The sequence below is a fragment of the Micromys minutus genome (genome assembly GCF_963924665.1).
Source record: "Micromys minutus genome assembly, chromosome: 1".
In the NCBI taxonomy this organism is placed as follows: Eukaryota; Metazoa; Chordata; class Mammalia; order Rodentia; family Muridae; genus Micromys; species Micromys minutus.
In genome coordinates, this window is record NC_137969.1 from 194947554 (window position 1) to 194962504 (window position 14951).

At 45.6% G+C, this 14951-nt stretch overlaps 1 protein-coding gene across 1 annotated transcript; it reads left to right on the forward strand.

Moving 5' to 3' along the window:
- Positions 1 to 7401: 7401 nt before the first annotated feature.
- FOXG1 (forkhead box G1) lies at positions 7402 to 8841 on the forward strand (the record flags this gene model as incomplete). The annotated part of the gene is made up of 1 exon (XM_080916096.1): positions 7402 to 8841. One exon carries the CDS (start codon positions 7402 to 7404, stop codon positions 8839 to 8841), a length of 1440 nt encoding a protein of 479 aa, XP_080772222.1.
- Positions 8842 to 14951: the final 6110 nt, after the last annotated feature.

The window sequence follows — 14951 nt, forward strand, 5'->3', positions numbered from 1 at the left end:
TTGAAGGTTTGTAGCCCACACACTCGGAGCCACACTTGCCCAGCTGCGCTATTATGCGGATATTGCTTTCTCTTTCCTGTCTCACTACAAAGCCAGAAGAGAGACACCGAATTTGGCAAAAAAAAAAAAAATAAATCCACTAGGTATTGTTTAATATAAAATTACCCAACCACCTTTGTTAGCAGTTCTGAAAGGGAATTGAATTGTTTTAGTTTTCATTTGGTGACCGTCGTAGTTTGCTCTTGTGCCTTGCTGTATCTAGCTTGCTCTGTTGGGTGTCTCCTTCCTGTGTGTAGCTTCTTGGGAAGATCGGAGAAGTAGTGTGTAACTGCTCTCCCCCACTGGGTTCAATACTCCTTAGTTGTTATTGAATATTCGAATTAACTTCAACACCATGCACTGGTATTTCAGCTCAGATTTGTGCACTATATCAATACTAGCTCACAACCTTTAACTGTTTCCCCCCCCCGTCCCTCCCCCTCCGCGTTCAACATGGCAGATGACCTATAAAGCCCAAAAATATTGATCTGTTTGTGCCTAGTTCCAGTCTGATGTGCAAAAACCAGACATCTAAGCTGAAAGTTGCCTTTTCAGAAGGGGAGGAGGGACCTGGAGATGAATCCCAAAGGCAAGGCCTCTCCGGCTGGATTGCACTTGGCAGGCGTGGACTACAAAGGAGCTCAGGGTGAGCGCGGCTTCGAGGAGAGGAGAGCAGAGCAGAGGCAAGCGGACCAGCCAGTCCTCCGGAAAGCTCTGTCTTCAGGAACCAAAGCCCCACAACCATTGTTGCCCCAAGAGGGTGGGCAGAAGGGACCTTTGGCAAACACTGGTGCCACAGGTTCTGCTTTGGGTTGGGGGGTGGGGCGGGGCGTGGGGAGGACCAAGAAGAATCAGTACTAGAGAGCAAGGAGGCAGGTGGGTATGAACTGCGCACATTACTTTGTCCTGGGAGTTTTGTGTTTGTTTGGTTAAATTTTTGTTTTGTTTTGTTTTGCTTTGCTTTGCTTGTGGGGGTTATTTTTGATGAGAAAGCAGACATTTTATTAGTACACAACTTGCTTGCTTTCCTGGACTAAGGGTGGCTTTGAGCCTGCGGTTCTCTGAGTACCCTGAAGCATGCAGTTTTCCCTCTCCTTATTCCTCTACAGACTTGCAGTGAGCAGGAGTCATTATATTTCATCTCACATACAGCCCTGTGAACTCTGCGTGCATTTAACTGTTGAGTGGTGACTGCATCTAATACTTGCAACTGAGTCACACTTCCAGTTTTCTCTCAAAACTGGAGTTTTGGGGATCCTGGAAAGTTGCTTCAGAACATAGGAAATTTGATGTTTGTGCTCTCAGGGAAGTCTATACTTTTTCTCAAAGAAGGTAATTCAGGCTCCTGCTGAACATCTCACTGATTCTCAGAAAAAGTAAAACTAGTGATGATACAGTTAGGGACACTGTGTCATAGGAGTTCTGTGCTTTTTCCGCCTGCAAGCATTTGTTTAAGTGTGTGTGTGTGTGTGTGTGTGTGTGTGTGTGTGTGTGTGCTTGCGCGCACCTATGTGTGCGCGTGCACAGTGTGTGTGCGTGTTTATGAAATAATTTTTTTCTTTTTCTTTCAAGATGCACTGATGAACAAACCAGAAAAGACAGCATAGTCATACATGCTGGATTTTGTAAGTCTCTTTCCTTCCTTTTCAGAAAGACTGTAATGGGGTGGGGAGACCTAAGAAGTCAAGCCTTGTCTTCCATTTCCAATTCTGGGACCACACTTTCACTCCCTTTCTTGTCTCTTCAGTGTTCCCTGTCTTCTTGGGAAAGTAGACTGCATTAATTCCTTGGGCAACTAGGGGGAAATATAGACACTGTCCTTGCAGGACTGGCTTACCTAGTTCATATGTGAGACAGTTTCTCCCAATTGGACCTGATCTGTCACTGGAGTGTCTTACTTACCAGGGGCTCAACTTCTTAACTGCCAAGTCTCAATAGTCCTGGAGCTGTTAGCAAGTAACAGAAAACACATAAAAGGTCAGCAGACCTTTCTATTCATTAAAGATGTTCAGAGTATTCTACAGAGACCTTGTTCAGAGTAACTCAAGTGTTCTTGCCTCCAGGGTGATGCCATTATGTTGTGATTGTCTCTTGTGCTATTGGTACCAGATTTTTGGGTGCTAGTGGGTCTAGCTTTGCTACACATGGGACACATGGCCATATCAAAGAGATGTGCCCCAAGAAATCATTGAGCTTCCATGAAGACCACTTCCTACTCTTCTTCCTCCTCCTTTTAAGTTTCTGGCTTCTAAAGTGGTTCCCTAGCCTATAGAAGTTAAACATTTCAACTCTCAAATATGAGGCTCTCCCTTAGATTTTTTTTGACTCAAGGTTCTCAAGCAAAATTGCCAGTGCCACAATGTTATGATGGAAGGATGCTGAAATGACAGGCCTAGTAGACGCTTGTCTTAATCATCGGCTTCTTAATTTAGTTTTAGAGCTGTGTGTGTGTGTGTGTGTGTGTGTGTGTGTGTGTGTGTATACCCACTTCATGCACATATGTGTGCCCTTGATGATGTTAGGGGTGCTTGTACGAGCCTGCAGAGAGCAGCCTCTGACAACCTGCAACTCCCTAATGAGTGACTAGGCAGGACTGCTGAGAAAAAGTAACACTTCCCTGGTGTGAAGACCTCTTACTGGGAAGTTTAGTTCACTACTGTTCTCGCAAACCTAATCGTATAACCTGTAACCAAAACCCACAGAACAAGGATACAACACGCTAAAGAGTAACTTCTAATCACTAAATGTTAGCACCATTACCTGCTGTTAGGAAGAGATTATAGACAAGTTGGCTCTAGGGAGGGCAGACTTCCTTTGCTACAGAATCACTGAAAATACCTGGATGTCTCAGCATGGGATCTACTGACTCCCACGTGTCAAGAGGTCACAAACCGTCCTTTGCATTTGTAAGAAGAGAACTTTAGCTAGAGTTTTTTCCCTGTTCCCAAGGGAAAGGTGGAGGTAGATAAATATGGCCCACCCTTGTTACTAGAGAGTAAAGAAGGCCAAAGCAAAAATAAATAAATAAATAATAATAATAATAATAAAGAAAAAGAAAAAAAACTAAGGAAAACAATGTAACATCCATCCTCAAAGGTCAAATAAAAATAAGCTGCCCCTTGCTCTAATGACGTGCTCCATGTAAACTTGGAGATTAATTTAAAAATCGAGAAGGAATAATCTACATTTTCCCAGCGACTTTTCCTCTGGGATTGCTCAGTCTACAATTGTTGTCCTGTTTGAGGGGTGGGTGGGTAGTAGATGAGAGGCCTGCAAGTTCACCACTCTGTGAGCCAACAGATCACATTTACTCTGAGGGCTCTCATACTCACTGCTTCTCTAAAACTGCACATTTGCCCATTTATATGTGTGAGGTTAAATTGGTTAGGAGGAAAATTTGTACTGGTGGGGGGACTTGTTTCCGGTCTGAGACCACTGGCTGCCTGCCCTCTGTCTTCTGAAGGTAATCGTGGATTGTTGAGGCTGAAAACAGGGCTTTCTGTGCTAAGGGAAGAGGCCCATGGTGGACGTGGGCAGGACTTCAAATCCAATTTGCACCCAAATTGGTTGGTAGGATATACAAAGCCTCATCCAGAGACTTTCAACTTCACAATACTTTGTCCAGGAACTCCTTCCCCCTCTGCTTCAGCTAGCAGAAGATCTAAAAAGAAACCATTGCAGATACAAAAACAAGCCTCTGAGTAAACAGTACGTTTTGTTGAACAAGCCTGATATACATATGTGTATATATATTCTGATATAGATCCCAATCTCATCATAAAGAACAAGTAAAATTATTTAAAGGGATTCAAACTTGCTTTTTCAAGAATTGCAAATAACCTTTGCAACAGTAAACTAGTTTTAATATTATATCAAACTAGATGCTATGTTTTACTATAAATCATCCTGCTTTGAGAGACTTGCATTCATGAAACCTTAAAATAACACAGCACTCGCTTAATTTGCATGCAAAACAATTTTCAGGCCACTATAAGCCTTGACATATAAAATCCGAATATTGCAGCTCCCATTGTACAAAGCCCATCTTTTGCTTCTTGAAAGTAATCAGAAGAGAAGAAAAGAAAAAAAAAAAAGCTTACTTTGCCTGCTAATTTCTTCCACGGGGCATCAAAACAATACACACTTAGCTTTAACCTAAGAAGCACCTCAAAACATGAAAAATTCATCCATCAGAGCTGGTGCTGTGTTCGAGGAACGCTCCTCCAGCTCACTGCCGAGCTCAGATCTGAACAAAATGTCCAATGTCAACAAACAATACCCACGTTTGGCACTTTGTGTATTAAATTGATCAAACAGATTTTAGGAGACACAATGCACAATTTGTACAGACCTGATTGAGTTAATATAATATCAGCAAATTTTACATCGAAATGATTCTGTTTCTTTTCTTTGTGTTTAAAACCAGCACAGATTACAAATTTTAATGATCTGAAAATGTTTGGTATACAAAATCATGCTTATTTCAGTATTAGCAAAAACACAAGAAATTTTTCAACACAAACACCCAGCTGTGTCTATTTTAAAAGCAGTTCAATGACAGCTTGCACTTATGAGCATGCAATCAGCTAATTTCGCTTTTTTTTTCTTCTGTGTTAATCAACACTTTCCTTCCTGCATATCAGAGTACAAATAGTATAGTTACTCCACATCAGTAAATGTTTACGTAACCTGTCCTTTCCCAAGAATCCGGTTACACCGAATCATTTCACGCTAGACCGACTACGAAAACGTACCGGGGCCGTCCACCTCAGAGGGAGCCCCGTGAGCCATTATAAGCAGTGGTGAGAAGGGGGGCTGGGGGATGGGGAGGAGTAGGTGGAGGAGTGGAGGGGGGAGGAAAGGAGGGAGGGAGAAGGGGTTGGTTAGTGAAAGGGGAAGAAGGAAGTGGGGAGGAGGAAGGAAAGCAAGTGCATTGAGGAGCCACCATGGAAAATGTGCCTGAGGAAGAGAAAAGAGTGGAAAGGCAATCGAACTGGACAACTCAGGCTCACAGAACTCCTCTAGCTAGGTTGGCAAGGCTCCTCAAGTCGCCAGGCTCCATGAGAAACCCCAAGGCTTAGAAATCAACCTTTAGCACCAATGTCCTTTGCAAAGCTGATTGCTAGAACCCTGGAATTTTCTGTCACACATGGCTTGTGTTAAACTCAGCAGTTAGGTAGGAATAGATCCAACCAGTGGAATGATATTTGGGGACAAATAAAGATCTCTTACAACATGCCCAAGAGACATATTAAAATTTTCTAGCTCTCTGTGCCGCTCTCTTCAGCGTTTCTCTCTCCTTCCCTCCCCTCTTTCCACGCCCCAGTTCAAAGTTGGGGTTGGGAACAGTGGAATAACTCCATTATTTTGAGTATTGCATTTTTCTGCTTGGTTTTAAACGTCACACATAGGCCCTGTGTTTTTTCTTTTTTTATACATACATATATATATCAAGACTGCCAGATCATTTAGCTAAAAGCTAATCAAAGCGAAGAATGCCTGCATGGCTAGCATATTTTACCTTAAAGAGGAGGAGAAAGATACTCGTGACCTATGTGTCTCCACCTCCCGCTACTCTCTGGCTAAGGCCTCTCTTTACAACGTGGTCCTCTTTGAGCCCCTGAAGGGTGCTGATCTATGTGCTCCGCACTAAATTCTAATCCCTGGGAAATGCTGGGCCTTGGCCGCGATCTTTTCAAAGGCCTTGAATCACAAGCTACCTCCTCATTTTAACTTCCCCACCAAACCATCCCCAAACCCCAGAAGCTGGGACTGTCAAATCCACCTTTCTCGGGCTCCCCAGAGAATTCCAGCAGCATCCACGAAGGGTAAACGCTGATTTCGACATACTGGTGTTACAAGATTGAGATTTTTAAAGAGATAAAGTATTTGTGAAACAGGGAAAAGGAGCAAACATAGGATTTAAAAAAAAAAACGGAAGTAGACGCCCACTCATATTTTCTTCAATGTCAAGCAAAATGAAAATATTTCCAGGATGATCGATCGCGGCTACCGGCTTCCAGTACTGCCTAGAAGCTTAAGAGGAGGTGGAACGCCGAGGAGACAGCGCCACCGGGTCACCCGCGCGTGAGCGCCAGTCTTGGAGTGGAGAGACTGGGGGAGAGCGCACGTGTTACCTGCTTTATTTCGGGACTGTTTGGTACTGTGCTCGCCCTGGGCAGCTCTCCGCCCCCGCGGAAGGCTGCCACAGAGAGCACCCACCGCTCAGCCGCCCCCGCTCGCCGCCCTCAGCCCAGCTTAGCAGCCGAGCTCGCCGCGGGCCGCAGGAAGCTGTAAGTACCCGCCTGGCCCTGGCCGCCCCCGCCCCACCTCCCAGGCCCCGCTCCCCCGAAGCCCGGCTCTCCCGGACCGGTGGTCCGGTTCGCTCCGAGGGGCGCTACCCGGGCCGCCCCGTCTCTAGGGTTCACGCCCTCTCCCGCACCCTCGCAGCTCGCCCCTCCGCCGCGCTCCCCCCGGCTCTTAGAGACAAAATTGGATACAAACTTTAATCAATAAGGATAAATATTGACGCGCAAAGGAAAATAATCCCATACAGGGAGGAGGCCACAGTCAAGCGGCCGAGGCCCGGGGCGCACTCCCCACGCTAATCCTGGCCGGGTGGGCGAGCTCCCGCCGATCCCCGCGGCTCCAGGCCTGGGCCCCGCCACCCGGAGGGGGCGGTGCTCGGGGGGCGGGGCCGGGGCGGGGTGGGGGTGGGCGGACCCTTGGCCCCCGATTGGTCGACAGCTAGCCAGACGCTCCCGCACGCCGCCGGCCCTGATTGGTTCAGCAGTAGGAAAGGTTAAACCAAAAATTTTTTTACAGCCCTAGTGTGCGCCTGTAGCTCGGAAAATTAATTGTGGCTATAGCCGCCTCGATCGCTGTCTCCTAGCCTCGCCGCGGCCGCTCCGGGACGCGCCCGCCCGCCGCCCGGCTCTCCCCCCCTTCGGGCTGCCGCTGCTGCTGCTGTGACTGCTGCGGCGCGAGGAGGAGGAGGCAGCGGGGGAGGGGGAGGCCGGGCGCGGAACGGAGCGGGGCGCTGCACCCCGGGTGACGGGTTGCTTCTGCCACTAGCTTCTCTCTCTCTCTCTCTCTCTCTCTCTCTCTCTCTCTCTCTCTCTCTCTGTCTGTCTCTCTGTCTCTCTCTCTTTTTCTCTCTCTAATTCTTGAGGGGTGGTTGCAGCTTTTGCTACATGCCTTGCCAGCGCCGGAGCCTGCAGTCCAACTGCGCTGCTGCCGGAGCACTCAGTGCCGCCGCCGCTGCCCGCTCCCCCCACTCCCTACTCCGAACCCGCCGGTCGCCTGCCGCGCTGCTGCCCGGCTACCCCGCCGTCGCCGCCGCCGCCCCCCGACGCCTGGGTGATGCTGGACATGGGAGATAGGAAAGAGGTGAAAATGATTCCCAAGTCCTCGTTCAGCATCAACAGCCTGGTCCCCGAGGCCGTCCAGAACGACAACCACCACGCGAGCCACGGCCACCACAACAGCCACCACCCCCAGCATCATCATCATCATCACCACCACCACCACCCGCCGCCGCCCGCGCCCCAGCCGCCTCCACCGCCGCCCCAGCAGCAGCAGCCGCCCCCGGCCCCGCAGCCCCCGCAGGCGCGCGGCGCCCCAGCAGCCGACGACGACAAGGGCCCACAGCCGCTTCTGCTCCCGCCTTCCGCCGCCCTGGACGGGGCCAAGGCTGACGCACTTGGAGCCAAAGGCGAGCCGGGCGGCGGGCCGGCCGAGCTGGCGCCCGTCGGGCCGGACGAGAAGGAGAAGGGCGCGGGCGCTGTGGGGGAGGAGAAGAAGGGGGCGGGCGAGGGCGGCAAGGACGGGGAGGGGGGCAAGGAGGGCGACAAGAAGAACGGCAAGTACGAGAAGCCGCCGTTCAGCTACAACGCGCTCATTATGATGGCCATCAGGCAAAGTCCGGAGAAGCGCCTGACGCTCAATGGCATCTACGAGTTCATCATGAAGAACTTCCCCTACTACCGAGAGAACAAGCAGGGCTGGCAGAACTCCATCCGCCACAACCTGTCCCTCAACAAGTGCTTCGTGAAGGTACCGCGCCACTACGACGATCCGGGCAAGGGCAACTACTGGATGCTGGACCCGTCGAGCGACGACGTGTTCATCGGCGGCACGACCGGCAAGCTGCGGCGCCGCTCCACCACGTCTCGGGCCAAGCTGGCCTTTAAGCGCGGGGCGCGCCTCACCTCCACCGGCCTCACCTTCATGGACCGCGCCGGCTCCCTCTACTGGCCCATGTCGCCCTTCCTGTCCCTGCACCACCCCCGCGCCAGCAGCACTTTGAGTTACAACGGGACCACGTCGGCCTACCCCAGCCACCCCATGCCCTACAGCTCCGTGTTGACTCAAAACTCGCTGGGCAACAACCACTCCTTCTCCACCGCCAACGGGCTGAGCGTGGACCGGCTGGTCAACGGGGAGATCCCGTACGCCACGCACCACCTCACGGCCGCTGCGCTCGCCGCCTCGGTGCCCTGCGGCCTGTCGGTGCCCTGCTCCGGGACCTACTCCCTCAACCCCTGCTCCGTCAACCTGCTCGCGGGCCAGACCAGTTACTTTTTCCCCCACGTCCCGCACCCGTCAATGACTTCGCAGACCAGCACGTCCATGAGCGCCCGGGCCGCGTCCTCCTCTACGTCGCCGCAGGCCCCCTCGACCCTGCCCTGTGAGTCTTTAAGACCCTCTTTGCCAAGTTTTACGACAGGACTGTCCGGGGGACTGTCTGATTATTTCACACATCAAAATCAGGGGTCTTCTTCCAACCCTTTAATACATTAACATCCCGGGGACCAGACTGTAAGTGAACGTTTTACACACATTTGCATTGTAAATGATAATTAAAAAAAAATAAGTCCAGGTATTTTTTATTAAGCCCTCCCCTTATTTCCGTACGTTTGTTCAGTCTTTAGGGTTGTTTACTATTCTAACACGGTGTGGAGTGTCAGCGAGGTGCAATGTGGGAGAATACATTGTAGAATATAAGGTTTGGACGTCCAATTATAGTAGAATGTGTATCTAGTGACTGCTTTGCCATTTCATTCAAACCTGACAAGTCTATCTCAAAAGGCGGCCAGATATCCATGTGTGCAGTATTATAAGTTATCATGGAGCTATCTGGTGGACGCAGGCCTTGAGAACAACCTAAATTATGAAGAGAGTTTTAAAATGTTAAACTGTAATTTGTATTTAAGAATTTGTAGTAAAGGTGCCCAAGAAATTATATTGGCCATTTATTGTTTTGTCCTTTTTTTTTTTAAAGAACTGTTTTTTTCCTTTTGTTTACTTTTAGACCAAAGATTGGATTCTAGCAAATGCACGTGATATACTAAGTATTAAAACAAGCAAACAAACAAACAAAAAAGGAAGGTTGTTTAGTTGGCAACACTGCCCATTCAATTGAATCCGAAGGAGACAAAATTAAGGATTGCCTTCAGTTTGTGTTGTGTATATTTCGATGTATGTGGTCACTAACAGGTCACTTTTATTTTTTCTAAATGTAGTGAAATGTTAATACCTATTGTACTTATAGGTAAACCTTGCAAATATGTAACCTGTGTTGCGCAAATGCCGCATCAATTTGAGTGATTGTTAATGTTGTCTTAAAATTTCTTGATTGTGATACTGTGGTCATATGCCCGTGTTTGTCACTTACAAAAATGTTTACTATGAACACACAGAAATAAAAAATAGGCTAAATTCATATATATCTTGATATTTTTGTCTCTTTTATTAAGTAGAGCTAATTTGCAAAATACCTTTCGATTTATAGGAAATTTGAAACCCTTTTTTCAGCTAAGCTGGAGTTTAAACTGCTCCTTCAATTTGAGCTGAGAATAAAACTGAGAACAGTAGGGTTTTTTTTTTCTCCCTTTGTGAACAATTTTACCAGGAACAGGCTACTTAATAAATACTAGCTTTAAATAAAACTTAGGATTTCAACTGATATCTTTGCTTTTGTAGATATGCAGCAAAAAAGATATTTAATTTTATATGCGTAGCTGTTTATTCTGTGCTTCTTTTAAAATCAGCGAATAGAATGTCCTTGATACATATTGTTTCAGGTATTTGTTTATAGAACTTGACAAACTATAAATAAATCTATGTATATAATTAGATATAAGTGAATAATGAGCAATATCGTATGATATATAATATATATTATATATGTATATTATATACATCCCTTCAGTTCAGGTACTATTTATGCTATGAATGCTGCAAACATTTTTTTAACTATTTGTATTTATACTTCTTAGTCAGCATTTATTTTTCTGGCTTTTTACCCACAGTGAAAGAATTCTAATAAAGATGTGCTGAGTTGGAATGTAGAGCTTACTGAAGTGATCACCTGTTGTAATGATTTATAGACGGATTTTGATATCTATACTTTTAATTACATCGACTTAAAATTCTAGTTATTCAACGTAAAATAGCCCTGCACCCATCCATTTTTACAACATAGAAGTATTTGCTTGATTCTCTTTTTAATATGTTTGTGTAATTTAATTTACAGATGTGGGTTTTTTTGTTTTTTTTTTTTTTTTTTTGCTTAAACAGAACAATTTTTGTTTTAATTACAATATGCATATATGAGATAAATTAGTGTGCATATATGCATACTTATGAAAAATGAAAACTTTTTCAAATTGTTTCAAACAGCCCACTTACCATACTTCCAGAATATAATTAGAAAACCTGAGTTAAAGGTTTAGTAATTAATTGGATCCTGTGGTGATTCTGTGGAAGACAAATTGTTCATTTGTTACATTTGTATAGTCTGAAATGTGTTCTGCCATAATGCAATAAGCTGCCCACTTTTTACAATGGGTCCGGTGAAAAATAATCTGTCCCTAAGATGTTATCAGCAAACACTTAGAGAGTTGCTCAGGGAAAGGGGGGCAGTGAACCTAGTGGGGAAGAAGGTTGGCTAACATTGATTTTAAATTCAGAACAAATGATGTTGGGAAACAGGAATGGCTGGGTTGTGAATCAGAGAAAGGAAGAAGGGAGAAGGGGAGAAAGGGGAAGAAGGGGAGAGAGATCTTAAGAATCTTTTAAAAGCTGGAATCAAATTGAAAAGAGATAGACAAAAATAGACCAGTCTGATTATCTTCTTTAGGAAGACAATATTTTGTTTTCTTAATGTGAGAATAGATTTTGCTTAGATGTTTTTTTAAGATCTAACAGTTTTTAAAAGTGAGACACACTCTTGCGCGCACGCATACCACACACACACACACACACACACACACACACAGACACACACAGACACACACAGACACACACAGACACACAACATTAAGGGCAGGGAATGTGGGTGTAGGCAAAGGAAATCTTCATTACATAGCAGAGAGGCAAACAGAGAAAGGCCTACATTTAGTTTGGGGGATAATATGATTTATTGCTTTTTTTTTTTTTTTTTGCTTCGTGTTTTATTTATGGAATGGGTATGCATTATCACAGAGAAAATACAGTATTGAGTATCAGAAGTTGAAAAGAAAGCTCAGTTCACCTACTAAAGCTAAAAGATATTGAAACTGAGGAAACAGTTCTTTTGTGAGTATTTTTTCCCCTGGCCAGCATAAATGAAGTATCTATACTTATTTGTGATTTTATAAAATATTTATTCAGAAGATAGAGAAATATTATTTCAATAGCAACATTTTTGTACTTTCAAGACCATAATGAAGTTGACTATTTGTATTTATGGAGCTAGATATTGGAGTACAAGCTTGCTTTGGCACATGTCTAATTTATGAATTGAGAGGATGTGATTGGAAGTTGTATTAGGCTTCCTAGATATAAGCAAGAACATATATAGAAAGACAATTTGGTAGAGGGTTTTCTGAAGCCCAGTATGTGAACATTTTTTTATTTCACTAATCTTGATCTGGTTTACCCTCCCTCAGGATATCTTCTTTTAAAAATGACAATCTGGTATGGCATTGATACATATAATTTTGCTTCAGACTTGTTACAATGTTTTACTGTGTATTGTCACCAACATTTTTGTTGGTTACAGTTAGTTTATTCCTGACAAACACTTCTAAAACTCTTAGAAGATTATTTTCTATTTAATCTTATAATTGCTTAAAATGAAGTAGAGACTGCCCTTTTTGAAAAGTTGAAAAGGAAAATGATCACAATTTAAAATTTTAAACTCAAAATTGTAATATTACAGATTTAGTATTTTACTTGAATTGACATAGTTGAACCTTAATGAAATTCTTAATACATAAACACAAACAAATGATGTGAAATGAAACAGAAAGGGGGTTTCTTCCAAATATTTTTCCTCTAATTGCAATATTGGAAATCAAGTTAATCTAAAATTGTTCAATGCAAGGTCCTTATAGTCAGGGTAGTTTTCCAGCGTCTTCTATGACTGCAATCACAGCAAGGGCAGAGAGAAAAAAAATCTGTCTTGAAGTGCTTTGATTATAATATGTATTCAAGTTGGTATATATTTCAACCCAAGTAGATGGGTACATAAAATATTTTAGATGTCTATATAAAAATTTGACTTTTACAACATGTATTTTCTACTTTCTTATTGAGGAATTTGCATGCATTGGAATAATTTTAATTTTGATAAATTAGTCTTGTGAGTAGCGAATGTAGTAGATAGTTTTAAGGGTGAAAACCTGTTGGGGAATTAGGGTAACAAAGGATGAAGGTGAAGATCATTACAGGTTTCAGTGCTGACCAAGATGGGATGCTGAGGTTGTGTAACTGTGCCTAGAGGGCGGGGCTCCTGTATATTCCTACTTCAGCGGATAACCTGCCCCCAGCTTCTACCAAACAGATGGAAATCTCCAAAGGAAAACCTTCACAGCCCTTCTAAGAATCGGGGTAGGTAAACATTGAATTTTAAATTTCCCCCCTCGGGTTATGCTTCTACTCAAGGCCAGATCCTGGAGTTACAAAAAGAATAGTGGTCATGTAGATTCTCTTTCACATCAGTATGGCTGAATCCTTCCTACTGTAAGAGTTAAAAGATGTTAACGATCTTCCAGAGAGCTGGAACATCTATTTTCGATTTTATTTGCTTCCAGTTTCTCTGTTTTCTCTCACCCCAATTGCTCTGCCTTACCATTCTTCCAGGGACTCCTCCCCAACAGTTAAAACTAAGCTATCTTTTCGTTTCCAGCTCCTAAACTGACCCTTTCCCCTCACTCAGAACTTGAAGACCTTGTCCAGGGAATGTAGGCCCAGGGGTTCTGGGCTGCGAATATATGACGTAGTGTTATGTTTTGTCTTTCTCCCTCCCGATTTGGTGCCCCTACCCCACCCTCCAATCCAAGGTTCTGCACGACGTTGTCTGAAGGCAGCCGAGGACTTGAGAACTGTGAACACTCTCACCAGGAGATCGGTAAGTGAAAGTCTTCCCTGCCGCACGTGGTGGTGGGTGGTTAGCTTGTTCCGCAGACTACTGTGGACCCTTCAATTCAGACTCTGGTAGACTTAAGCGTTCTTTTTTTCCCACTTGGAAATTGCTCCAAGCGAGTAGATTCCCTCAGCCATAGGTGAAAGGATTCACAATTTGTCCACGTGGGCAGAAACCATGGAGGATGCCTAGGTAAAGAGGATTTAGATACTTCAAAGGAGGAAGAAAAGAAGACAAATTTTATAGAAAACTATATTGTGTACAGACGTATTTATGGATTTCATGGCTGCTTCAAAGAACAAGAAAATTTAATGTTCAAACCCGGGATCCTCGGCCTCCAGACGAAGTTGTTAATAATCAAGACCCCTCCCCCCACCGCCTGCCTGCCTGTCTGCCTGTCTCTCTCTCTCTCTCTCTCTCTCTCTCTCTCTCTCTCTCTCTCTCTCTCTCTCTCTCTCTCTCTCTCTCTCTCTCTGTGTGTGTGTGTGTGTGTAATTGTCTTCTCTCCTACACTAGCATTGTCAGCCTCACTCCAGTGCAGCTCCTCTCGTCAGCTAATTTGGCTGGGTCAAGCTAGGGTTTCTTCAGAACTGAGCAGATCTGGTGCAGGTCGAGTTCAGAGCCACTTAAGGGAAGGAGACTTCTTAGTCTCATGGAGAAGAAAAAAAAAATCTAGGGAAATGAGCACCGTTCTGGGCTTGACTTTGTCCCTGTTGGGAATAGCTCAGTTCCCGGCTTTGGAAATCTCAAGAAAATAATTGATTTTTAATGCACACTTAGGAGCCGGCGCTGTATGCTCCAGAGTCTGTCTGTCCCAGGGTGACTGCGAGCGCTCCAGATTCTGGCTGGCTCCTCCCGAAGCTCCTGAGAGGCCGGGCTGCTTCAGGATGGCCTGCCCTGCGCCTCGGAACTGGCTTTGGCGAGGGCGCCGGGGCTCCGAGTATAGCGGCCGGACGGGGCCCGGCGTTGAGGTCTCCCGTTAGCGGCTAGAGTGGTCCAAGACAGTAGAGGTAGCTGCAGCCTTTCAGCCTGTCCTTGTGGGACCCGCATTGCCTGACTCCCTGCTCAAGGAGCCGCGCTGCTGGCGAGCAGCAACGCGAGGGCGCTCTAGCCCAGGACACCGCCGCTGCTTAGGGAACTGGCCTCCCCCGAGCTGCGGCAGCGGGCGCCCCTACCTTTCCCTTCCTCTCTAGCCGCCTCGCTTCCCTACTCCTCAGAAGTTGTTAGTCTTTGTTTGTGGGGTGCAGTTTCAGATCACAGCACTCACTCGGTAGTTGGTAGAACTGAATTTACAATAGTCTTTTATTGCGTCTGTTTCCTGGTTTATTGCCCACGCCTCTGGTGTTTCGGAAAGAGTAATCCTTCTGGTAGGAAATTTCCTGAACACTAGGAGCAGCCTGGAGTTGGGGAAACAAAAGCCGGGCTGGGAAGCACATTTCCCGCGGAAGCGCGGAGATTCGCTAGGAAATATCCTCCCTTTGGAAGAATTGGAGGCGAGAGT